Consider the following 23,227-nt stretch of genomic DNA (forward strand, 5'->3'; position numbering starts at 1 on the left):
TCAAAATTGAGAGCGTCTTTCTGCCATATCACGAAAATCGTCGGCAAGTTCATCAAGACTAAATCGCATAGCAATCTCTTTCTCGATATACACAAGCAGACTATCACACAAGAAATCATCTTCCATCCTATTGCGGCGTGCATTCTTGATTATACTCATAGATGAAAAAGAACGCTCAGTTGTAGCAGTAGAAACGGGAAGTGTCAAGATAAGAGTTATCACTCTATAAAGAAGGGGATATGATTCAGCTTTCCCTGTTAATTTCATCCAACGACATAGATCGGAAAGTGTAATCAACTCCATAAATTCTGGAAGCCCTCGATAATAATCAAATCTTACCAAGTCCGAGCGTAATTGTAGCATTTCGTAAGCGTCAAAGTCTCTTGGGTAAAATTTTTGCACAAGCTTGCAAATATCATCGATTCTGAATGTTGTACGCATCTCTTTGGGATCTAATGATGTACTCAGACTAATCAATTCCATAGTATTATCACTGAATCTGTAATTAATTTCTTCCTGTTGACAATCTATCGCAGCAAAATAGATATCAACTTTGTAATAATGCTCTAGAGTATCATCATTTATTTTACGACGAGGTTGTCCCCTTCTAGGAACATATTTGGCAGTCAAGTCGGGAAATTCTAGACACACTTTTTCGCAAAAAGTACGCACATCTTGAACTATCGGCTCCAATCCATCATCTCTTAGCTTCTGCATTGTATGTTTTGTAGCGGAAACAAGTGACATTGCATTTAAAATATCTTGGGCTTGAAGTTGCAAAGCTTGACATAGTCTATCTGAGATCTCTAAAATTGCTTTCATAATATGCAAGATGAAAACAAACTCAATCAAAGTCAAATTCTCATACGCTGTTTCTGCATCAACTTTTTGGTTACTAGGATCTTGTCCATTAATAATTCCCAATAAAACTTCACAAGTGGCACTATACATCGTGAGCAAACTGTAAATTGACTTCAAATGAGAACTCCAACGGGTATCACCTGGTCGTGACAGAGAACCGATCTGATTTAGGCCACTTCCACTTTCTAGCTCCCCGGTACCAAGTAAAAATTCGACATTCGATGCATGAGCCGCCTTCAATTGGTCATTTCTCTTACATGATGCACCGACAACATTGATGATAAAACTCAGCTTGTTAAAAAAGTGGTGGACATGGTTAACGTCCTTAGCTGCAGCAACTAATGCTAATTGCAAACGATGAGCAAAACAATGGACATAGTAAGCTTGAGGACATGCCTTTGACACCAACGCTTGCAAACCGTTGAACTCACCACGCATGTTACTTGCACCATCGTAACCTTGCCCTCTAATAGACTTAACATCGAGATTGTATTGAGCTAAAACTGAAAAAATACCTACATAAAAAATAAATAAATAAACATATTAGAACATACTAAGTATAACGTTGAGATTATATTTAGAAAGAAACAAAGAATACCTTCTTTCAAAGTCGATGCTTTTGTGTCTTTGACGTGAACCAATCCAAAAAAACGCTCTTGTAAATAACCATCTTTGTCAACGAATCTCAAAACAATAGACATCTGCTCTTTTTTAGATTCATCTCTAGCTTCGTCAACCAATAGACAGTACTTTGCATCACCTATCTCTTCACGAATGCAATTCCTCACTTTATTGCCCAAGACATGTAAAATCTGTTTTTGCATTTTCGGTCCCGTGTACAAGGCATTTCGTGGCGCTTTCTTTATAACATCATGTACTTGAGAATTATATCGTTGTATCAAGCTTCTCAACTCTAAAAATATTCCACGATTTGATGATGTTTCAGATTCATCATGGCCTCTAAGAGGAGATCCTTGACATGTGAGAAATCTTACTGCATCAATTGAAGTTTTCAAACGAAGTCGATTATCCATAATCTTTTGCGACGCAACTTTCTCGAGTCTATTTGCTATATGAGATGATTGGTCCATAAGAGCTTCACAAGCTCTCACGGCATTTCTGTGACATGAATTCAAATTGTTTCCAACATGTAACAAAAGAGAACAATTCTTTCCGCTTTTCACCTTTTTCCATGCGCGAAATCCATCAACCGTGAAAGCATTGTTTCCATAATTTCCACTATCTTTTTTAAATAAGAAACAAGAAAGACAAAACACGGCATTTTCTTTGGGAGAATATTCTAACCATGTTGGACCAAGCTTATACCAAGACTCTTGGAAACTTCTTAAATGTGTTTCCCCTGTTTTTGGATATTCTTCTTCTTTCGGCTGATATGGACCGTATTTAATGTAAGATCTTCGTACCTCGTTGCGCAAATGGGCTGGATAGGTGCATATTTGTCGTCGTTTTCCTGGATCTCGTTCCAATTTCTTGATATCAAACTCAACTTCATCTTCAACTTTTTTTTTATTTCTTTGTAATTCTGAAACATGATCCTCACATTGTAAATTTATTTCATCAACTTGTACTTCGTTTGTTGCACTTTGTCTCTTGAAGAACATATCGATTGTTCTTTTCGTCATCTGAAATATCAAAACCAAATTAAATATCACTTCTTCAATACTAACCATCCAATACTAAGTACATTTTTAAGTAGTTAAAAAATAAACAAATTTGATATTAAAACAGCCTAACCAAATCTCAAATAACAGTTTAAAAAAATAAAGTTTAAAGAATTACATCGCCGAAGACAGAAACGAGAGTCAAACTGCGGCGAAGAGAGAGGAGTTGTTGATGCGGTGATGATGGTGTCGGACAGAGGAGTGCGTCGCCGTCGCGAGTGGACGCTGGTGCAACGCTGGTCGCGAGTTGTGGTGGCCCTCTAAACTGAAAATTAGTTTTCTAAAAACATATTAAAAAAAAAAAACTGACAACCTCTATTGATTAGCAGAGAAATAATTCTAAAATTTGAACAACACTGAATCTTGACAAGAAAAAAATTTCATATAATATACAATTTCATATAAAAAAAATTTCAACATAAAAAATTTCAATAAGAGAAAGATTTCATATAATATACATATTAAAAAAAAAACTGAACCTCTATTGATTCATAACATACAATTTCATACAGTATTGAATCCTCCCGTCAAATAATTTGACTTTTATTTGGTGCAAGTGGGAATAAAATAAAAATAATGAATACACCTCTCTCTCACTCACTCACTCACTCACTGTAACTCAGCTGACTAAAAATCAAACACAATAAAACTTGGTTGATTTCACAGCACGCACACACTGTGCACAAAAAGAAATGACTTTGGCAAAAAAAAACTTGAGCAACATATACATATCAGAACACTGTACACAATCACTAAAAACGTTCTTGTAGAGCTTGCAGAAGAAGAAAAAAAAACCTTGAAGACTCTTGAAATCCGGTTGGGCTTTGGGCGAGGACGACTAGACGAGCGACCGACGGTGGTGGCGAGCGGTGTGGACGGTGGATTGATGATTTTTACAACTGTGGTGTGGTGTGGATGTGGATCAGTACTGGTGTGGTGTGGTGTGGGTGATTACGATTGCTTGCGCGGGAGTTAAAGAAAAGGGAAGCTGGAGAGTCGTGACTCGTACAAGCGATTAAGAGAGAGAGGGGGCCAACATGTTAATGGGCTGCGTGAGTTTGGGACTAGGGCTTTATTGAGCCAAATTTTTTTTTTAAAATTTTGGCTTGGGGGGGCCAAGGCCTCCTCATCAATCAACGTAGGTCCGCCACTGTGTGTATATGTTTGTCTCTCATTTGTTCTTACTTGTTGTAATTTTTTTAAACGTATGTCTCTATGAGAATTGTTAAGAAAAATATCATTAACAATATTCTACTTATTGTAAGATAATGACTCGTTTATCTTTATTCAGAGACAAATGTTGAGAAAGAAAGAGATATATTGACTATATTTTTTACACTGGTTGAACTTTATGCGTAAAGTTGAGTGGTTTTTAAAATTGCGTGAGACAACGATTTAAGATATATCCAACCAACTCTCTTAGACGACAACTTTATAATATCGACATAGCTACCAATACGAAGATTGTGCATGGATTAGTTTATGAGAATGATAACACGAGTAAACAACAGCTTAGGCTGAATAAGCAAACCTTTACAAATCTGTGTACATTGCTTGAAACTAGAGGTGGACTAAGAGCATATAACTATGTACAAGTCGATGAGCAAATGACTATGTTTTTCATATATTTGTTCATCTTGTCAAGAATAAAGTAATCAAGCTTCAGTTTATGAGATCCCGGGAGACGGTTACTAAGTACTTCCACAATGTTTTGGTTGCGATTATTCGATTACATGTAAATTTATTGAAAATATCCAAACCTATTTTTGGAGAATTCAACCGATGAGAGGTGGAAATGGTTTAAAGTATTTATCTTCTTAATACGATTACGTTTATTTTTCTTTCCATAATTTATTCTAAATTATTTATATGTAGATTTGTTTAGGAGCATTAGATGGGACATGTATTAAGGTGAGAGTCCTTGTGACGGAAAAACTTATATATATATATGTATATATATATATATCACTACTACAAATGTTGGATTCTACAACCCATTTTCTACAACGCTTATGACTAAGTGTTGTAGAAACTAGAGATTCTACAATGCTTAAAATAAGTGTTGTAGAAACTTGGTGTTTCTACAACGCTTATGGCTAAGCGTTGTAGAAACTGGGTGTATCTACAACGCTTATGCCTAAGCGTTGTAGAAGCATGATGTTTCTACAACGCTTACTACAAGTGTTGTAAAATTTCATATATTTCAGATTTCCCACAACGCTTAGACTATCCATTGTAGAATCCTCACCGCGGCGACGTGTGTTTTTCGCCGTGACGACAACCTTCTACAACGGATTGTCCAAGCGTTGTGGAATAAGCATGTTTTAGCATGTGTTCTCCTGATATGCAATTTATATATGTATTACCCATATGGGAGGGATCAAAGCCCGATGTTATAATACTAATTATGGCTTGAAACACCTTATACCTTACCTAAATGTTGTTGTCTAGGTCAATACTATCTTGTATATACTGGCTATACTAATGATCCAGGATTTCTCACTCTATTTCGGGGTCAATGCTACCACATTACTGTATAGAGAGAAAGGCTTCAACCAAATAGTACTCTAGAAGATTTCATTATGAAGCATTCGAAAAGTGTTTTGGTGCCATTAAAAAAATTGTTGGATGATTCTAGGGAGTCATTTGTTTTATCCAGTGAAGACCCAAAATCTTATCATACTTACATGTTGTCTACTGCACAACTTTATTCGAAGAGAAATGCCGGATGATATTAGTTACATTCCAAGTTAGGAGAACGATGGAAGAAGATAATTTTGAAGATGAAGAAAACATTAATTACTTTATAACAATTTTGAGATGATTTGAAAACACTAAACCATATGAGGAATGGATAATTTGGAGATATAATTTTGCTAACGAGATGTATAACGAATGGAGAGCACGTATATGAGTAGATTGATTTGTGTTATGTTAGATCTTATTTGTATTTTGGTTTTTGTTTTCTTATTTGTATGTTAATGAATTATTATTTTTGTGTTTTTCTATTGTTTTTTATATATAATATTTCAAATTATGTATCTTATTTATCAAAGATGGCTTGTTTCTCTGATTAAACTTGGATTAACGGAAATACATATTTAATTATTGGTTATTAATTAATTAGATTAAAATAAGTGCTCTCTAGATGTATACCTATATGAAAACTCATTTTTTTTTATATAGCTAACTTTTGGTAAATTTTAAGTAAATAGCCACGAGATTTTATTAACAAATCCAAAAAGACATAAATTATTGTAAATACTCGTTAATAATTGTAAATAACCATCAGACTCCAAATGACATAAATATAATGATAAAAACTTCCATACAAAGCCACGTCACCATAATGGTTATTTATTTAAAATTTACAAAAAGTTGGCTATTTAGTAAATCTTCAAATTTTGGTGGCTTAGCTACTCAATTAATTGTTAAATAATGCTTAAACATTTGGTGTAATTCTTACACCAAATGAATAGTGTTACACCAAATTCGGTGCAACATTGTTCATTTGGTGTGAAAATTACACCAAAATATGAAATTATAGAATTAGAAAGTTTTTACTATTAAAGAACTTTAACTACATTTATAGAATTATAGAATTCTCCATTGAAGATGCTCTTACCAATTAGAAGACTTTTATACTGTTTTAACCAAGGATTGAAATCTCGCATCTCGCGGCCATACCGCACCTCTAATTTTTGGGGTATCTCGACTCGTACCGTGGTATTCCGCGATATTTGATGAACGTTTGGGGTATCTCGTACCGTATGATAAACCGCATTCCGCGGGATATATCGCAAAAAAAATGGGGCATTTGAAAAACTTTTTAATTAGGATTTAGGATACACAAAGATAAATTTAAAAATAGAGTTTTCAACATTTCACACATAAAATTCTAAATGGAATACAAAATTACAAGCCAATACACATTTTATAGAGAGTTCTCACATAAAGCCATACTAAAGTCTAAATAGAAAACAAACAAAGACACACGTAATAGGGAGTTCTTACACAAAAACACACTCTCTCATCTCCTCCCTTACTTCAGGAGGACACTTATCACACACCTTTGTACTTATTCGATTACTGTAGCGGTAAGATGATTCTTCACCCTAGTAACACCCCCGCCTTTCATCTCATGGTCGCAAAAAATAGCACGCAAAACCGTTCGTCTTTCCTTCAAGGGGTGTACAATATTTTCGGGCCGGATCCAAACTCATTATTCAACTATTAAATATGAATTAACAAAATATATAAATATTAACAATAATGAACGGCATTTAGAATTAGATCAAATTAACAATGACGAATAACATCAACCAAGCAATCAGTAATAAAAAAAATTAATTACATTTAGATCAAATTAATTAGAAATAACATCTAAATCAACAAAATAAAGATTTAAATTCGGTTTTAAAAAAAATTTCAAATCAACATAAACAACAAGTAATTATTCAATAAAAATTTAAATTTGGATTAAAAAAATCAATTTCAAATAAAAAAAATCAACATAAACAACATGTAATGATTCAATTAACATTTAAATTCGGATTAATAAAAAAATCCATTTCAAATCAAGTGAATAATACTAAAAAAAAATCAAAATCTAATTACATTTCAAACTTATCCCGCGGTATCCGCAGAAAATGACGAGATCTGGGCAAGATTTAACAGTCGAGCGATGGAAAACGGTGGTGTCGCGCGAGATTTGGAGATATTTTTTCATGATTTGGCGACAGACAGACTAAAAATCCAAAGAGCATTTCTCGTCAATTTTGGGGAAAAATAGAGAAAAATGAGAGAATTTTGTTAACTTTTTTTACATTGGAAGAGAGAGAAATGACCCGCAAGAAGATGCGTGAGATCTCGCGAGAAATGGACCATTTCACGAGTTATTCTCATTTCTCTCTTGCGATCTTTCAAAACTCGAGATCTCGTGCGAGATACGTACCCCCATCTCGCGCGATATTTTAATCCTTGGTTTTAACTACAAAAGTATAACACTCTCTTTTAGTAGTATAAATGTTTGAAAAATAAAATAGACAAATCATTTTATGAGAGTTAGCTAGCCATATAGTTTATTTAAAACTCTTGTGTTAAATTTTGACCAAACGATATAATAATTAATCAAATAGTCTAAATAAAGAGAAAACGTATGCCCTATAATATTAATATATTTAGCATAAAATAATCTATATTTTTAATATTCAAATAATTAAACTATACTTTTAACTACTTCAAATCGTTTCTCTAATAATTTTTTTAATTATATTAAGAATAATTTTTTTATGATTGGAATACTTCTACGTGTGAGCACATTTTTTTCTCGATATATTCTTCCACAAATAAATAAAGCCAAAATTGTATACTCACGGTGAAAAAAAAAAAGACGACTATTTTATTAAAGAAAATACGGTCAGGATACATAAGATCAAGTACTAGCAAGTACATAGGCCAAATACAACAACCGCATAATTAAGTCGTCTAAACCAAACTAGTCCATAGAAACGCTTGCCGACATCTTTTATTCCCCACACGCCATTCACTTCATATGCTCACCACTCAAAGGCTGCTCCAAAACAAACAATTAAAACCACAAGAACCAAAAATAATTGAAAAAGACATTCAATAATAATATTCAAACCAAGATGGTACATTAACGACTAAGATAGCACAGAGTACTGATCATAATCTAAATTATAATTACAAGTGTTTTTGTTTTTGTTTGCTAAATTTGCTTTGTAGTTAAACTAAAACTTACTTTTTTCCCTTTCACCTCTTTCAAATTTTTATTTTGCGAAATTTGAGCCTTTCTAGATAATTTTTTTGATATTCTTGATGAAAAATTATATATATTGAAAGCTAATTTTAAGGAAGAATTAGGCATATGACCCACTTAGATCTTTTCTGTTAAAATTAGTCTAATTATTTGGTAATTAAAAAAACAACATCCTATGGAAAAACTTAGGCAAGAGTTGAGCTACATATTTGTTATTTGAACATTTTAATGGAGGGCAGCCGTTACCTACTCATATTTTTAATTTAACAAAATATTTAATAAAATAATCTATTAAAAACTAGTTGTATTTACTCAAAATGTGCAGTTTTCCGTTGGATTTTAATGTCAAGCGTTAGGGGTACTTATTGTATAGATCAAAGCACAACAAGTATAACGGCCACCTGGAAAATTGAGAAACCACAGAACGGAATTGTAATCATACTATAGTACTTAAATATTGCTCACGTGTTACAGTCGATGGTCCTGGAGATGGGAACGCCGACGGTGACGCCGCACTGAGCCGGGAGCTGCTGGGCGGCGGCGTCCCTGAGGTTGGTGATTCCCGAGGCCGTGTCCTTCAGGCACTGACACGTGGCGCGACGGTCGGCCCCGCTCACCGTGTTCGCATTTATTCTCTGCACTCCGCTGCAGCAACCCGCCTCGGGCGCCGCCGCGTTCCCGGTCAGGTAGGGCCCGCATGGCGTCAGCTGCGACCTCACCTCGCTGCACTCCATCGCCGCCTGAGCCGCCCCGATGATCATCATCGTGATCGTGATCATCACCGCGGCCAAGATCGATCGGCTGTTCTTCGCCATTGCTGTGATTGAGTGGCTTGGTTTCGATTGGTCTCTGTGTGTGCGCGCGCTTTGTGTGTTGTGGTTGAAGATGGTATATGTAGTTATATATTTATAGTTAGGGTTTGGAGTGAGGGAATGATGATGATCATGCTTGTGATCAAGGCTCATCTAAATCAGCCTCTTTCTGGCCTTGTTTGTTGGAACTCCGAGATGTGTGTGTTTGTGTGTGCATGGGAATGGGAATGGCGTTTTTTTGTGCATGGGAAAAGAAGCGTGATTTTTTATTTTGTGATCCCTCTTGGTTTGTGTGGCCTTTCAGAACGGCGTCGTTTGAGGTGCGTTTGGGGTGAGGTAGTTAGGTTAGGTTAGGTTGTGATGGATTTCTGAGTGTTTTGATGGGGTTTTCATGAGTGCAATTACTTGTCTGACTTGTTGGAGGTTTTTGTTACAATTATATGTCTTTCGTCCTAGGATATGTCGCTACTGTCAGGACCATCATCGGGTTTCAAGTTTGTTTAATGTTTGGTTTAAATTTGATCCTACTAAGGAATTTTATAGCATGAAAGGACATCCATGAATGATTGGCATGGCATGCCGTCTCAAGTAAATGCTTTGCCGATAATAAAGGCGTCATTGACTTGAGTGAGGGAGATAGAAAGACTGTGCTAAAGAATCGTAGCAAAGAAAAGTGGAAATTTAAAATATAATAAACTAGTCATCTAACTAAGATAAAGTTGCCCGAGATGTGCCATTGGGCCAAGACCTAAGTCTTCATCTAATTTAATTGGAGCATTGGAACTCGGAGCATATCCAATAATAACATCATTTTGTTCCAATAATAGCATCATTTTGGAACAAGTGATAAAATGAAAAGCGAGAATCGAATACAAGACGCGAAGAGTGGTTTGTGATTAACGGAATTACAACAATTTCAGCATGAACCAACCAACTCTTGAGTTTGATTATACCGAGCGAATAAAAGAATACGAAAGATAATAAGATGGATATCATATTTTGATGGAAATAATTGGAAAATGCGAGTGAACGTAGATACATTAATAGAGATATTTATGAATTAAGTAACATCCCACGACATACATTAATAGAAAGATAATAAAAATGATGGATATCATATTTTGATGGAAAGAATTGGAAAATGCGAGTGAATGTATGTATGTACATACATTAATAGAGAGATTTATGAATTAAGTAACATCCCACGACATACATTTACAAAATATAGAGAACCTTAAACAACAAATTGACTACATTTTTGAAAATCATGAGAATATGGAATGAGAAACTCACTACTGTAGCGCTCCATCCCTGCTCATGTCCTCGTAAATCAGGGCTTGAAATTCTTTCAACCTCTTTCCCGTCGTGTCTGTCGTCTCTGGAGAGAGCTTCCATTTTTTAGCTATAATTCAAACCTTCTCGTGCATCCTTTTGCTCTTGAAGTTGAGTATTTTAGAAAAAAGTAATTCTTGAATTTGAGTATTTAAAAAAAAAAGTAATTTAGTATTTTCCGTACCTTCATTAATGAAACTGAAAAAGGAATTTAAAAGAAAATTAGTTTATAACAGGTCTAAACTTGCAAACGGGGTGCGAGAGGAAGTTATTGATGCAAAGGATCCCTCTATGCTCTATCAGTCTCCACCTCGGATCCGACGTGATCTCCTTGCTACCTTCTTAGACTTGCGACTTTGGCCAAAGAGCCCTCACAAATCTTCTAAATGGTACAGGTGAGAATTTGGGATAAAACAAATAGACGCATCTTTGACGATTTCGTATTCTCGCCTGAGGATCTACGAGACAGTGTTTTTAGGAGTATCGGCTTTTAGATTTCGACGCTTAAATTCGCATTTTTCCAGTTTTAGGCTTTCCGATACCTCTCAAGATTGGCCTAAGTGCAATCTAGCCTGTATTTTGCTTCGTTCTACATGGGCACACCAGGCTTGACCCCTGAGAAGTCATTATGAAGCTCAATTCAGTCTGCCGTGGGTGGTTCATGTGTGATGTCGAGACCTCTAAAGCTCGGGAGAAAGCAACGACAAAGCTTAATGAGAGTTTGGTTTGAATAGAGGAGGAATACTGTAAACTATAGCATCTCGGATTTTTTAAGCTCCAGTGTAGTTTGTTCTATTTGTTCTTTCAAGTAATAAATGAAGAAAGCTCTTCTTAGTATATGACAAATTGGAAAAGAGACTGGCTATCCGAAGAGTAAACCATCTCATTCCCAACATTTACTACTCTCAACCAAATTCAGCCAAAGCCAATATTTCTGTTCTTCAATCAGTTCCAAAGACTTCCATTTGAAGCAATAGATTCATTTCTATTAAATCAATTACCAACTCTACTCCATAAACAAGTAAGTTGCTTCTTAAATTCATTTATTGTGTGTTAGTTTGAGCTAAAGAAAAGAAAGAAAGTTGAGATTTATATTATTTACTTCTCCACCGCAGTTGCATAACGAATGAGGCGAGGCGAGTTTGAACCTAAGAATTGAGCCGAAGCGCATCGATGTTGCGCTTTCCATCGGGGCCCTTTGTGTACCACGAAGCCACGTAGTCTCTGTAGTTGACCTCCCGAAATCTCGAAGGAGCAGAGTCGGTCACGAGCTGAGGGGCGGGGAATATCTTTGCTGAGCTGGACGGGTCGTGAAAGGCAGCGACAGACAATCGAGCTCGAGAGGGATTTGTGACAGCTCTGTGCACCGCGCTTTTGTACTTTCCGTTCGTCATTATCTGCACACACACAGTGAAACCAAGAACTTGGATGAAAACCACGTCAACGAACGACCAGAAGCCTGTCTAGATTGCTCTTCCTGCACCAGATTTGTCCAATTTCGTCATTTCTCCGTGAGAAGATAGTAGAATAGCTCGTCAAATAATTCTCAGTAATTAAACAAAAGTTAGCATAATTATCGTCATAAATGGTATTTTCCTTGGTTGTAATTATGCAACACCTAAAAGTCCTGTGCTCTACCACTAGGAATCTCTTCCTCACACTAATCTCATGATATTTTAATTTCACTAATCCCTCTTACTATCATCACCCTCTCTTATATCCAAGTTCCTAACAGAAGGTCAGACTCGAAACAGATAACTTCGATTCCCACGAAAAAGCAAATAATCTGGATCCAACATGAATCACAGAAACTGTTTTAGCCCAATCAATCAAATCACTGACCTCAGTCTGATCGCCCAAGAGAACGAAAACGGCATCGCGATCCGAGGACAGAACCCTGACCCACGCCCCGTCTTTCAGAACATCGAGGCCGCCGACATCATCCTGGATGAGCAGCGTGACGGCCCCGAAGTCGGAATGAGGCTGAAGGCCCAGAGTCAGCTCGGGCTGGGGACACGGCGGGTAGTAACTAATCACCACGTTCTGATAAGCCTCACCAACAAGCCCTTCCAAGCAACCCGTCTCGAGCCCCAAGGACTCCGACACGATCCTCAGAACCTCCCTCGCCAGAGCCGCGGCCCCATCGGCGTACTCCCCCACCGCGCTCCGGTAACCCTCCGGCGGAGACTCCGGCCACCGCTCCGGGTCGCGGCGGGACCGCGGAAGCGTGTGGTGGTTGAAGTAGTCCCGCCAGTCCAGCACCGCGTCGTCCCGCTCCAGCATCCGGCTCCCGAACCCTTCCGAGGCCGACCAGGCCGGGTCCGAGGCGTACCGGAGCTTCTCCGCCGCGGTGGCGCCGGAGAAAAACTCGGCGCCGACTCGCTTTATGTCGCGGAGGACGGCGGTTGGGATCCCGTGGTTGGTGACGTGGAAGGCGCCCCAGTCGGCGCAGGCCCGCCCGATCGACTCGCGGACCGAGTCTCGGCGGCTCGGGTCGAGCCCGAAGAGGTCGATCGTCGGGACGGTCAACGGCGGCGGAGATTCCAAGGAGTGTTTGGGGCGGTGCTCCGGCGGTTGAATGTATTGGGATGGGACTTTGGCGACGCCTGATTGGACTAGGGTTTGCACTCCGATCGGCGAGTCCATGGCTTTTTAGAAAACAGGGGATTTTCAATCAATCAATCAGTATCGTTATCTAATAGTTAAAAGTTCAAACCATGTCTCGTTTATTCCCATTTAGGAATTCGTCAGCTGGCAATATGTGTACCGAGAGAGAGAGACCTAAAGAAGGCAAAAGAATGAACGTGTTATTACCTCCGGACAAGCGATTGCGTCTTTGAAAAATTCCGATGACGAGTTTCAACTTCTCAAACAATGGGCGTGGGTTAGTACGAGAGAGAGAGAGAGAGACAAGTCCCTGGTTTCTATATACACTACCTAAAAAGTCCCTGGTTTTGTCATTATTTATTTATTTACATATTTGACTTTTCAGATATATATAGAGATAAAAAGGATTGATATTTGCAATTTAGAGAGATAAAGAGGAGCCTTATCAAGATATACTCATAAAAAGCGGTCGTCAACGATCGGATTGGGATTTCCATGTCCGAGCCAACACCAACACTCGCCTTTGCCACTCTGTGAGACCACCAACACGAAAATGCCAAACGCAATCGCGCTCTCTCCGTCTTCCTTCTCTCTCCTCTCCCCATCTCCTTCACCTCTCAGACCCAAACCCTCCGCCTCCGCGTTCCTCGCCCTCCACCCACTCTCAAACGCCGCTGCCGCCGCGTCGGCGACCCCGCGGCGGCTCTCGATGACGATCCGCGCGGCGGTGTCGATCGAGAAGGAGACGCCGGAGACGGAGCGGCCGGAGACTTTTCTCCGGGAGGAATCGGCGTCGACGGTGAGGGCGCGCTTCGAGAAGATGATCAGGGCGGCGCAGGACAGCGTGTGCAGCGCCATCGAGGCGGCGGACGGCGGCGCGGTGTTCAAGGAGGACGTGTGGTCTCGCCCCGGCGGCGGCGGCGGAATCAGCAGAGTGCTCCAGGACGGCGCCGTCTGGGAGAAGGCCGGAGTCAACGTCTCCGTCGTCTACGGCGTCATGCCGCCGGAAGCTTACAGGGCCGCCAAGGGCGCCGCGGCGGACCACAAGCCCGGCCCCGTCCCCTTCTTCGCTGCCGGAATTAGCTCGGTGAGTTCTGCGTCTCTCCGCTAGACTCTGAATCGAATCGAGGTTTTAGCTGTTTTTGAGCATCTGAGTTAATTAGTACATCTAGAGATTTTGCTATCTCTCTTTTCAGTTCTAAACTTCTACTTTTAATTTCCCCTTATTTCTTCGAATTATTATTTTTTTCTTCGAGTTTTCACTTTCCACAGTCAAAGTTGACTAGGTTCTTGGAATTGGCTCTGGATTTGGGCTTCTTTTTGTTAGGTTTTGCATCCGAAGAACCCATTCGCGCCGACTTTGCACTTCAATTACCGGTATTTTGAGACCGATGCTCCGAAAGGTACCTTTGGAGTTGGACTAATTGATAACTTTTGGGGAATCCTTTTGTTAGTTTTGGATATTGGTTTCTTTCAAGTTAGGCTTTAAGTGTTAGTTTTTTTTTTTTTGGATAGTGTTGCAATTTAGCTGGTTTATTGGCTTTCAATTAGGGAATGTGCAAAGATGAGTAGATGACCTCTTGAATTATGTCTCGAGTACTTCGAAGTTGAGAGGATTTTAGAAACTTTTGGAACTGGTAATAACAATAGAAATGTGAATTAGATGCTAGGTAAGGAATTAAGTAGTTGGAGATGGGAGATGAAATGCTTACCAAATGGTGTCTAACAGATTGGGCGATGAAAAATATCATCTTATGATTGAGCTGAAATAGAGAGGGGGTGCTTCGAAGAACTTCGCTTTATTGACTGGCTTATATCGATCATTTCCTTTATCGTCCAGTCAGGGGAAAAGAAATACGTGTCTTTGGTTTATGTTTTCTTGTTTAATCTAAAGAACTTCATATTCGTTTTTGGTATATCACAATTGAGCAGATGCGATTGGAGCGCCTAGGCAGTGGTGGTTTGGCGGTGGAACTGATTTAACTCCTGCTTATATTTTCGAGGAGGACGTGAAACATTTCCATTCAGTATGTCTTTCAATCAGATAACATTTATCCTTTATATATCATAACAGTACTCATGACCTGTGTGCAGATGATTCAATGAGCTATAAATATAAGTATAATGAACAGTATATGGCTGTAGTTTATTATTGTCAAGGGCTTAGCGAAAGTTCATACTGTTGTCGGGTTTCTTTTTTCGTAGGTTCAAAAGAATGCTTGTGACAAATTTGATCCCTCGTTCTACCCCCGATTCAAGAAGTGGTGTGATGATTATTTTTATATCAAGGTCTGTTTCTTTTCTTGAATCTACCTGTTGGGCACGAGGAAGAGGAACACGATTTATGGTTCTACTTGCCTTATGTTTGACTGAATTTCCGTGGGCAGCATCGGGATGAGAGGCGTGGCCTTGGAGGAATATTTTTCGACGACCTAAACGATTATGATCAGGAAATGCTTCTCTCATTTGCAACCGGTAACTACTCTACACCATGTCAACACTTTATGAATGCACATCCATTCAGTTTCAGTCTAATCACAAAAAAAATTCCCGGGACTGTCAGAATGTGCAAATTCGGTGATCCCTGCGTACATACCCATCATAGAGAGAAGAAAGGACACACCATTCACAGAGAAGCACAAGGACTGGCAACAAGTTCGAAGGGGGCGCTATGTCGAGTTCAATTTGGTATAAGAAATTAGCTTCTACACTAGGTTCAATTTGGCAGCGTGTTGCGATTCGAGACTTACTTTTTTTTTTTTTTTTTTTTCTGATCTCCAATTCCTCGAAACTGAAGGTTTACGACCGTGGCACGACGTTCGGACTAAAGACTGGAGGCAGAATAGAGAGTATTCTAGTTTCTCTTCCACTAACTGCGCGGTGGGAATATAACCATGTAAGTATAAAATATGCCTTCTTGAGATGTGGATAATTCGAGGTTGGTGTTATTTGTGTATATAGATTGAAAGGGTGTTTGTGTGTCGGGATTTTGCAGAAACCAGAAGAGGGAAGTGAAGAGTGGAAACTATTGGATGCTTGTATCAACCCCAAGGAATGGCTCTAGTTTTCTTCTGTGTTTTTGTAACATATAGAGTAGTATCGGCTTTCCCCGCCTTTGTTCACCCACTTTGCCATGGATTGTCTTCTGTGGCCGCTGAGGGTTAGAATTTAGCGATGCGTATCTTATTATGATTGATTTATTTTGTCTTCATTTCTTTGTAAAAATGCCGTAATCGCTTTGATTGTCACATTTTGTATCGTTCATTGCTTTCTAGTGATTTTAGTTTTATAACTACAGAGCTTTCAAATGGAGTAATGATCGATCTACATGATTATAAAGGAATAACTACATTGGGAAAAAAAAAACTTTTGTTTGCACAATTCTAAGTAACGAGCCAACAACAATTTGGTTTTCCCTTTTTACCCCAATGTTTAGTGCTACGAAACACAGACCAAATTGTACGTAGAGCATATTTGTCATGACTTTTATTTTATTTATTTTAATTTTTTTTTTTTGCATGAAGATTACGAACAATTCATTAAAACGTGGTCATACGTCAATCCGATCGGTTAATTACAATGGAAAATTGAAATAATAATAATAATCTAACTTTTGATTACTAATTTTTGTCATTTACTCAAAAGATTTCAATCAGTTGTTTAATAATGTATAATATTTTCTTGTACGATAGAAGTACAGAACTACTCCGTACTCCGTAGAATCAATTATATATAACCAAAAAGAAAAAAAGAAAATCTTACATTGAAACTAATGGCAGTTACATACAAGAAAAGCTAATGAATCAACTAGGCAGTCATTTCCTTCAAATACACGTGACGTTTCAAATGGTAAACTAGCTAGTCGATGGGATGAATGCGGTTGACGAGGGCAAAACAGGGATTCCGGTAGGGGTTCCGGTAGAACCACACCTGAACGATGTCGTTTAGTTTGATGCCGTTGGCTTTGACGATTGCGGACCAAGTTTCGTTGAAAACGTGAGCTCCGATCCGACGGCCGAAGATCGAGCACTCAGCCCCGGGGATTCTTGGAACTTGGTTCTTCCTGTGGATCAGCATCAACAGACGGTTCTGATCCTTGTGAATGTCAGTCTTCTGCAATATCAGCCTCATCGATTTGTTCTCGATGCCGATTTTGCCCCTCATCTTCTGAGGCATGTCCGGCGGTGGCTCCGGGCCCTCCTTGAACGTCCTCGCCTCGTCTTCTTCTTCTTCTTCCGGAACCTTCTTCGTCGTTGACCGCTTCTTGTGATCGTTGACTCTCCTCTTGCTCGCCTTTAATTCCTTTTTCATGATCTTCATCGCTGATCGCTTTAGATTCTTGAACCGATTCTGATGCCGATGACGCGGATGAGAGCACCGCTGCGTTGAGACTTCTTTTCATCGCCGATCTCCTTTCCGGAACTGAGCGATCGGTTACGATGAACTTCTTCTTTAGCTCGTTCACGACGAACTCGTTGATTTCTAAGCCCCTTGACTTCAAGATTCCAATGTAAGCTGACATGTAGAGATGAAGCCCATTTAGTTCTTCCATTGCCCTTGATTGTGAAATAAAATAGTTGAGAGAGAGAGAGAGAGAATTGTGTGTGAGATATATGGGAAGTGATACGGGGTATTTATATAGGAAAGTAAAAGCTAATGAAAGATAACTGAATCTTGAAGTCATTCATATTTAATTGAAAAATCCTTAATGGTTAGAATTAGACCTACGAAGTACGAACGAGGAATATATTATTAGCTTTAGAATTAGTTAGATTCCCATGTGGCGCCGCGTCACTTTACTCGATACTTCTCTCAGGAGTTCGATCGTTTTCGTACGTGTCATGTGAGCTTATGAATTCTCGAAATTAGCGTTTATTCGTTGCACTTTTTGATTTATGAAGTTTATAAGTAGCTCCAGATTAGTTTGACCTTACTGCTGCTACTAGTTTGACTCCTCACTAATTAGCGGCTGAGATGACTGCATAGAGGAGTTGGTGATGAATGTTTGGCCATTGATTGAGAAAATGTGATGATGACATATTATGCCCCTAAAGTTTTCTTTTGTTTGTTTTTGTTAGGAATACCTGAAAAAAAAAAAAAAAAATTCATGGGTATTGAAATAGAACTCATGTTACTTTCACAGTTTTTTTTTTTCGTGTAAGGCGGGATTGTTAAGGACGTGCCAATTTCAGCCTTCGCAATTGATACTGAATAATATGAATTAATTCAAAACTATCTTATACTAAGGAGAGAATATTCAACAAATCTATCCATATATCTAAATAATAGTTATAAATTTTAACCAAATAAAAAGTCGATGGTGGTTAATGGTTCATTATAAAAAAAGAAAAAAAAAACAGTCCAAACCTTAGCTACTTATTGTTTTTTTCAGATTTACTTAGAAATAATATCTTTGGCTACTGATTTCTAGAAAACCTTGTATACAACGTCTATGCCCAGGAGTGAATTCTTATAACTTAAATTAATTTGAAGTCACAAGAACTACATGAAATATTTTGGTCTGATTCCTAAAAATACAAGAACAAGTGCAAAAGCGAGAGAGAGTGAGAAAATATTTTTGAAAATAAAGTGTTTCTCGAGTGAATAAAGTGATATAAGTCGAGAATGAAATGAAGGCTATATTTATGATCTTCAAATCCGTGTGAAACAAGCACTCATGATCCACGAAAAAATGGTCCATGATTTCTACAACTCAATCCACAATCTCTCTCAACTCTCTTAGCATGTGTCACGACCACTAAATCACTCTTTTAACTCAAAGAGTGGACCAATAAAGTTTGAACACATGTTAAGTCATTTTCTTTTATTCTTGAGAAAAAAAACAATAAAATGACACGTGTACATTATCAAGTCTTCTTGCCTATCAAAGGGGCCACGGCCAAGACTAATCCATGTCATCAATTAAAAAACCAAAAGACAAATTTTCCCTGTCATTAATTTTTTTGGATTAGTTTGAAAATGACCACGTGAAAAATCAAGGATTATTTCTCTTTACCACGGTCATAAATCCAATTTATAACCTATGGTATTAATTTGTTTCGCATCATATGATAAATATCAAAATTTAATTTTGACAATTTAGCAAGATTTAAGTGAAATACTAGTTTACACTCAAAATTATATTTTCAAATGCATTCCACTAAATGTACTTGATTCAATATTTTAATCTAATTCCAATAGTAAATTAAGCTAGTATACCTTTTAAAGCATATTTTAGAGACTTTATAGACCTATATGAGCAAAGCTTAACAATGAACTATTGGACTAAAAAGTTTTCTTTTCGATGTTCAATAGTGTCAATTGTACTAAACAACTGACACTGAAAATCTATTGTCTTATATGTTTTAGTTTTTTTACTATATGTATTACAATTTAACACAATGGGATCCACAATAATTTTAGATATTTACCCTTCATGAATGTCATTAACTAAACACTCTTACCCAACTTACCATATGTTTTTGTTTTGATTCGTCAAAGTATGGAGGTCGAGATCGCTTTTGTATCTCCGACTTGATTTTGACTCGCCACTTCTTGTTCGTTCTTCGTTAGAGCTAGATTTAAGGTTTGGGTTTGAGTGATACTTGAGGTCTCAGATTGGGAATCGAAAGATGTCTCCAATGGTTATGGCGGTCTCCAACGTCAATAAAAGCGTTCATTAATCGTTCACCGACGAGTACAAGGTTTCTCGGTTGAACTATGATGTACCTTGAGCAGTTCCGATCAACGCCGAGAGGATTCTAGATGCCGTGGTGGTTTCTCAGGTTCCGTTCTCCGATACGTTATCTCTTCCGGTGGTTCAACAGGTTCTTGCCCCACGAGAGAGAGAGAGAGAGAGAGAGAGAGAGAGAGAGAGAGAGAGAGAGAGAGTTTTAAAAAAATTAAAAATTAATTATATTTGTCAAACTCACTAGGTGTTGACACGTGTATTGCCATCCAATTTAATAGTTTAACTCTAAGTGAAACTTGAATAGAACAGAATCTTTACATTGAGTATTTTGCTCACATCTTTTAAACAATGAGAACATAAGTGTAACAATCCCGTAAATATTGATTCTTTATGCTGCCATTTTATCCATATAATTTATGGAAAAAGGATATTAAATGCCTCTTATTTTATAAATGAAGCATGCTCTTTTTTTTTTTTTTTGCATGATGACTACGAACAATTCATTAAAACTCGGTCATAGATTAATCCGATCGGTTAATTACAAAGGAAAATTAAAATGATAATAATATAACTTTACATTGTTATTTACTCAAAACATTTCAATCGGTAGTTTAATAATGTATAATATTTTGTTGTACGAATGAACTACTCCGTGAAAATCATTTATTTATAACCCAAAAAAAAAAAAAAAAAAAAACTTGCACTGAAAATCTATTGGCAGTTACATTCAAGAAAAGCTAACTAGCACTAAAAATTTACAAATTAGCCCCACTTGAGATTTTTTTTTTCAAATTGGCCCCCCTGATTTTTTTTTTCAAATTTGCCCCCTGATAAGTTTTTCTAGATCCGTCACTGAATACACGTGTCATTTTGTATGTAAAACTAGCTAGTCGAGGGGACGAGTGAGGTTGACGAGGGCAAAACAGGGATTCCAGTGGGCGTCCCGGTAGAACCAGACCTGAACGACGTCGTTTAGCTTGATGCCGTTGGCTTTGACAATTGCGGACCAAGTTTTGTTGAAAACGTAGTTGCTTGAGTGATTCATGTCCCACTTCTTGAACGTGATCTCCGATTCCGACAGCCGAGGATCGAGCAAGCTCACTCTCAGTCCCGGGATTCTGTTCCCCTCCTTTCTTGAAACGCCGTTCTTCTCGCCGTTGCTCAGAAACTCGGACTCGTTCATCTGATTGATCGGCATCAACAGACGGTTCTGATCCTTGTCGATGTCGCTCTTCTTGATCGTCTTCTGCAATATCAGCCTCACCGATTTGTTCTCGGTGCCGATTTTGCCCCTCATCCTCGCAGGCATGTCCGGCGGCGGCTCCGGGCCCTCCTTGAACGTCCTCGCCTCGCCTTCTTCTTCCGGAACCTTCTTCGCCGTTGACCGCTTGTTGCGATCGTTGACTCTCTTCTTGCTCGCCTTTAGGTTTACATGATCTTCATCGCTGATCTTTTCGGATTCTTGATCCGATTCTGATTGCGATAACGCGAATGAGAGCGCCGCTGTGTTGAGCCTTCTCTTCATCGCCGATCTCCTCTTCCGGACTGACCATTTGGGTTGTTGATCAGAGACCCTGGTCCTGATGGCTACGATGAACTTCTTCTTGATCTCGTTCTTGAAGGACTCGTTGATTTTTACTCTCTTTAATTTCAAAGATCCCATGTAAGCTAACGTGCAGAGACTAAGCCCTTGTAGTTGTAGGTCTTCCATTGCCATTGAGAGAGAGAGATAGAGAGAGACAGGGAGAGAGAGTAGAGTGATTTGTGTGTGTCTGTAAAATAAGGGAAATGTGATTCGGGGTAATTTATATAGGAAAGTAAAAGCTGACTATGATAGATGGATAGATAAGTAATCTTGAAGCGCCGTTTAAATTCAATTGAAAATTTTAATTTAAAAAGGGTTAGCTGTAGAATTAGTAATATTCTCCCACGTGGCGCCGCTTTACTTTCTTCACTCGATACGTCTCTCAGGAGTACGATCGTTTGAGTCGAGTTTCGTAGGACGTGGGATGTGAGAATATGAATTCTCGAAATTAGCGTTTCTTGGTTGTATTTGGTTTATGAAGTTCAGCTCCAGATTAGTTTGACCTTATTGTTGCTACCAATTTGACTTCTCATTAATCAGCGGCTGATGATGAATGTTTGGCCATTGATTACGATGATGATAAAGCAGTTTGCGGTTGTGCTTCTTTTATTTATTTATTTATTTTTTTTTTGCATGGCGGGAATATTAAAGACATGCCAATTTCAGCCTTCGCAATTGACACTGAATAATATGACTTAATTAAAATTAGCTAATATTAATCAAGATATTCAACAAATCTATCCACATATCTAAATAATAATTATAAATAACAAAATAAAAAGTCGATGGTGGTTAATGGTTCATTTCAAAACAATCTAAACCTTGGCTACTGAATATTTTTGACCGATTTACTTACGATTGATAAATGTATGTAAACGTCCATCCAATAGAAATTGTCGCTGTGAATAATTCAATATTTTTTTTTAGATAAAATTAAAATGTTGACAAATCTTCGTATATACGATTTTTACTTTTTACTTAATTAAAAAATGTAATCTATGTTTGGAATTTTGGAAGCGATTCTAATAAATGTAATATAAATATGAAATGTTAGTTTGAAGTTTGAGCAATGACCTCATTTTTTTTATAGCCCCTTCCCTCAATTTAAAATGTTTGTTAATAATAAACTTCAAATATGATAGACCGTATTTTTATCATTCATTAAAATGGTTAATGTTAAATAGAGTAGTGTTGAATTGTATTACGTGTATTAGTTGTGCTGACGTGGACGAATAAGAAGCTCAGTATATAAGCTTCAATTGTACGAATGAAACTTTGCGAGGGAATCAAATTCATTTTGAATTAGCCAAACAGATTTCAGCGTCTCTTCTCTTCTCTCTCTCTCTCTCTCTTCTGTGTTTGAATCTTTTCATGGTATCAGAGCCAAGGCTCTCGAAACCCTAGATCTCCTCCAATGGCGACTCCAAGCTACTCCAGCACCTCCAATGGAAGCTCTACAATGCTTCAGAGTGCTCCTACCTTTGCTTCACATCTGAATCCTCTGTCTCTGCGTCTTGATCGAAACAACTATGTGTTGTGGAGATCTCAAGTCATTCCTACAGTTCGAGCTCACGGCTTTGACGGAATTCTGCTCGGAACAGTCGAAGCACCACCGGAGTTTATTCAATCTACTGCAGATTCCACTCAACCAGCTGTGCAGCAAACAAATCCAGAGTTCCTCAATTGGATCCGATATGACCAGTTTCTCATGAGCCGGTTATTCGCCTCTATGCATGAACAGGTGTTCGAGCTCTGCTGAGGTTTGGAGAGTAATCGAAAAGCTGAACTCGACCACGTCAAAGGCTAGGCTTCTTCAGATCAGGTTGCTTCTACAGACAACGAAGAAAGCGAACTTGACGATCGACGAATACATTC

General features: G+C 38.2%; 6 protein-coding genes and 1 pseudogene across 6 annotated transcripts; 2 read left to right on the forward strand and 5 right to left on the reverse strand.

The window, feature by feature from the left end:
• LOC149407229 (uncharacterized) lies at positions 1-2,568 on the reverse strand. The gene is made up of 5 exons (XM_089619399.1): positions 2,550-2,568; positions 2,451-2,504; positions 1,857-2,104; positions 1,460-1,721; positions 1-1,376 (listed from the first exon to the last, which is right to left on the reverse strand). The coding sequence occupies exons 1-5, from the start codon at positions 2,566-2,568 to the stop codon at positions 1-3; spliced, it is 1,959 nt and encodes a 652-aa protein (XP_089475525.1).
• A 1,018-nt stretch (positions 2,569-3,586) lies between these two features.
• On the forward strand, positions 3,587-5,114 carry LOC149407230 (uncharacterized; annotated as a pseudogene).
• Positions 5,115-7,971: 2,857 nt separating this feature from the next.
• Positions 7,972-9,161, reverse strand: LOC149407231 (non-specific lipid-transfer protein A-like). The gene is made up of 2 exons (XM_089629019.1): positions 8,791-9,161; positions 7,972-8,115 (listed from the first exon to the last, which is right to left on the reverse strand). The coding sequence occupies exons 1-2, from the start codon at positions 9,138-9,140 to the stop codon at positions 8,109-8,111; spliced, it is 357 nt and encodes a 118-aa protein (XP_089485145.1). The 5' UTR covers positions 9,141-9,161; the 3' UTR covers positions 7,972-8,108.
• A 1,818-nt stretch (positions 9,162-10,979) lies between these two features.
• Positions 10,980-13,412, reverse strand: LOC149407232 (2-oxoglutarate (2OG) and Fe(II)-dependent oxygenase superfamily protein). Its single transcript, XM_089612162.1, has 3 exons — positions 13,284-13,412; positions 12,312-13,117; positions 10,980-11,866 (listed from the first exon to the last, which is right to left on the reverse strand). Exons 2-3 carry the CDS (start codon positions 13,113-13,115, stop codon positions 11,618-11,620), a joined length of 1,053 nt encoding a protein of 350 aa, XP_089468288.1. The 5' UTR covers positions 13,116-13,117; positions 13,284-13,412; the 3' UTR covers positions 10,980-11,617.
• A 68-nt stretch (positions 13,413-13,480) lies between these two features.
• Positions 13,481-16,368, forward strand: LOC149407233 (oxygen-dependent coproporphyrinogen-III oxidase, chloroplastic-like). The gene is made up of 8 exons (XM_089612152.1): positions 13,481-14,163; positions 14,404-14,479; positions 15,009-15,103; positions 15,282-15,365; positions 15,464-15,551; positions 15,640-15,764; positions 15,874-15,972; positions 16,072-16,368. Exons 1-8 carry the CDS (start codon positions 13,630-13,632, stop codon positions 16,138-16,140), a joined length of 1,170 nt encoding a protein of 389 aa, XP_089468278.1. The 5' UTR covers positions 13,481-13,629; the 3' UTR covers positions 16,141-16,368.
• A 220-nt stretch (positions 16,369-16,588) lies between these two features.
• LOC149407234 (uncharacterized) lies at positions 16,589-17,667 on the reverse strand. The gene has a single exon (XM_089628871.1). The coding sequence runs from the start codon at positions 17,394-17,396 to the stop codon at positions 16,935-16,937; it is 462 nt and encodes a 153-aa protein (XP_089484997.1). The 5' UTR covers positions 17,397-17,667; the 3' UTR covers positions 16,589-16,934.
• A 2,670-nt stretch (positions 17,668-20,337) lies between these two features.
• LOC149407235 (uncharacterized) lies at positions 20,338-21,542 on the reverse strand. Its single transcript, XM_089627778.1, has one exon. It carries the CDS (start codon positions 21,482-21,484, stop codon positions 20,654-20,656), a length of 831 nt encoding a protein of 276 aa, XP_089483904.1. The 5' UTR covers positions 21,485-21,542; the 3' UTR covers positions 20,338-20,653.
• Between the last annotated feature and the right edge of the window lie 1,685 nt (positions 21,543-23,227).

This window comes from Urtica dioica, chromosome 1 (assembly GCF_054948205.1).
Source record: "Urtica dioica subsp. dioica isolate 48M chromosome 1, U.dioica_male_clone48M_v1_H2, whole genome shotgun sequence".
NCBI classification, from domain to species: domain Eukaryota; kingdom Viridiplantae; phylum Streptophyta; class Magnoliopsida; order Rosales; family Urticaceae; genus Urtica; species Urtica dioica.

Bases quoted from the DNA above. Each gene is read 5' to 3' on its own strand.
- LOC149407231 (XM_089629019.1), bottom strand. From the start codon at position 9,140: ATGGCGAAGAACAGCCGATCGATCTTGGCCGCGGTGATGATCACGATC.
- LOC149407235 (XM_089627778.1), bottom strand. From the start codon at position 21,484: ATGGCAATGGAAGACCTACAACTACAAGGGCTTAGTCTCTGCACGTTA.
- LOC149407232 (XM_089612162.1), bottom strand. From the start codon at position 13,115: ATGGACTCGCCGATCGGAGTGCAAACCCTAGTCCAATCAGGCGTCGCC. The intron at 11,867-12,311 runs GTCAGTGATTTG...GTGTGTGTGCAG, and splicing joins TCTTGGGCGATCAGACTGAG to ATAATGACGAACGGAAAGTA.
- LOC149407233 (XM_089612152.1), top strand. From the start codon at position 13,630: ATGCCAAACGCAATCGCGCTCTCTCCGTCTTCCTTCTCTCTCCTCTCC. The intron at 14,480-15,008 runs GTACCTTTGGAG...ACAATTGAGCAG, and splicing joins TGAGACCGATGCTCCGAAAG to ATGCGATTGGAGCGCCTAGG. The intron at 15,104-15,281 runs GTATGTCTTTCA...CTTTTTTCGTAG, and splicing joins ACGTGAAACATTTCCATTCA to GTTCAAAAGAATGCTTGTGA.
- LOC149407234 (XM_089628871.1), bottom strand. From the start codon at position 17,396: ATGAAGATCATGAAAAAGGAATTAAAGGCGAGCAAGAGGAGAGTCAAC.
- LOC149407229 (XM_089619399.1), bottom strand. The intron at 2,105-2,450 runs GTACAAGTTGAT...TATTTAAAAAAG, and splicing joins GACAAAGTGCAACAAACGAA to ATAGTGGAAATTATGGAAAC. The intron at 1,722-1,856 runs GTAAGATTTCTC...GATGTTATAAAG, and splicing joins TGAAAACTTCAATTGATGCA to AAAGCGCCACGAAATGCCTT.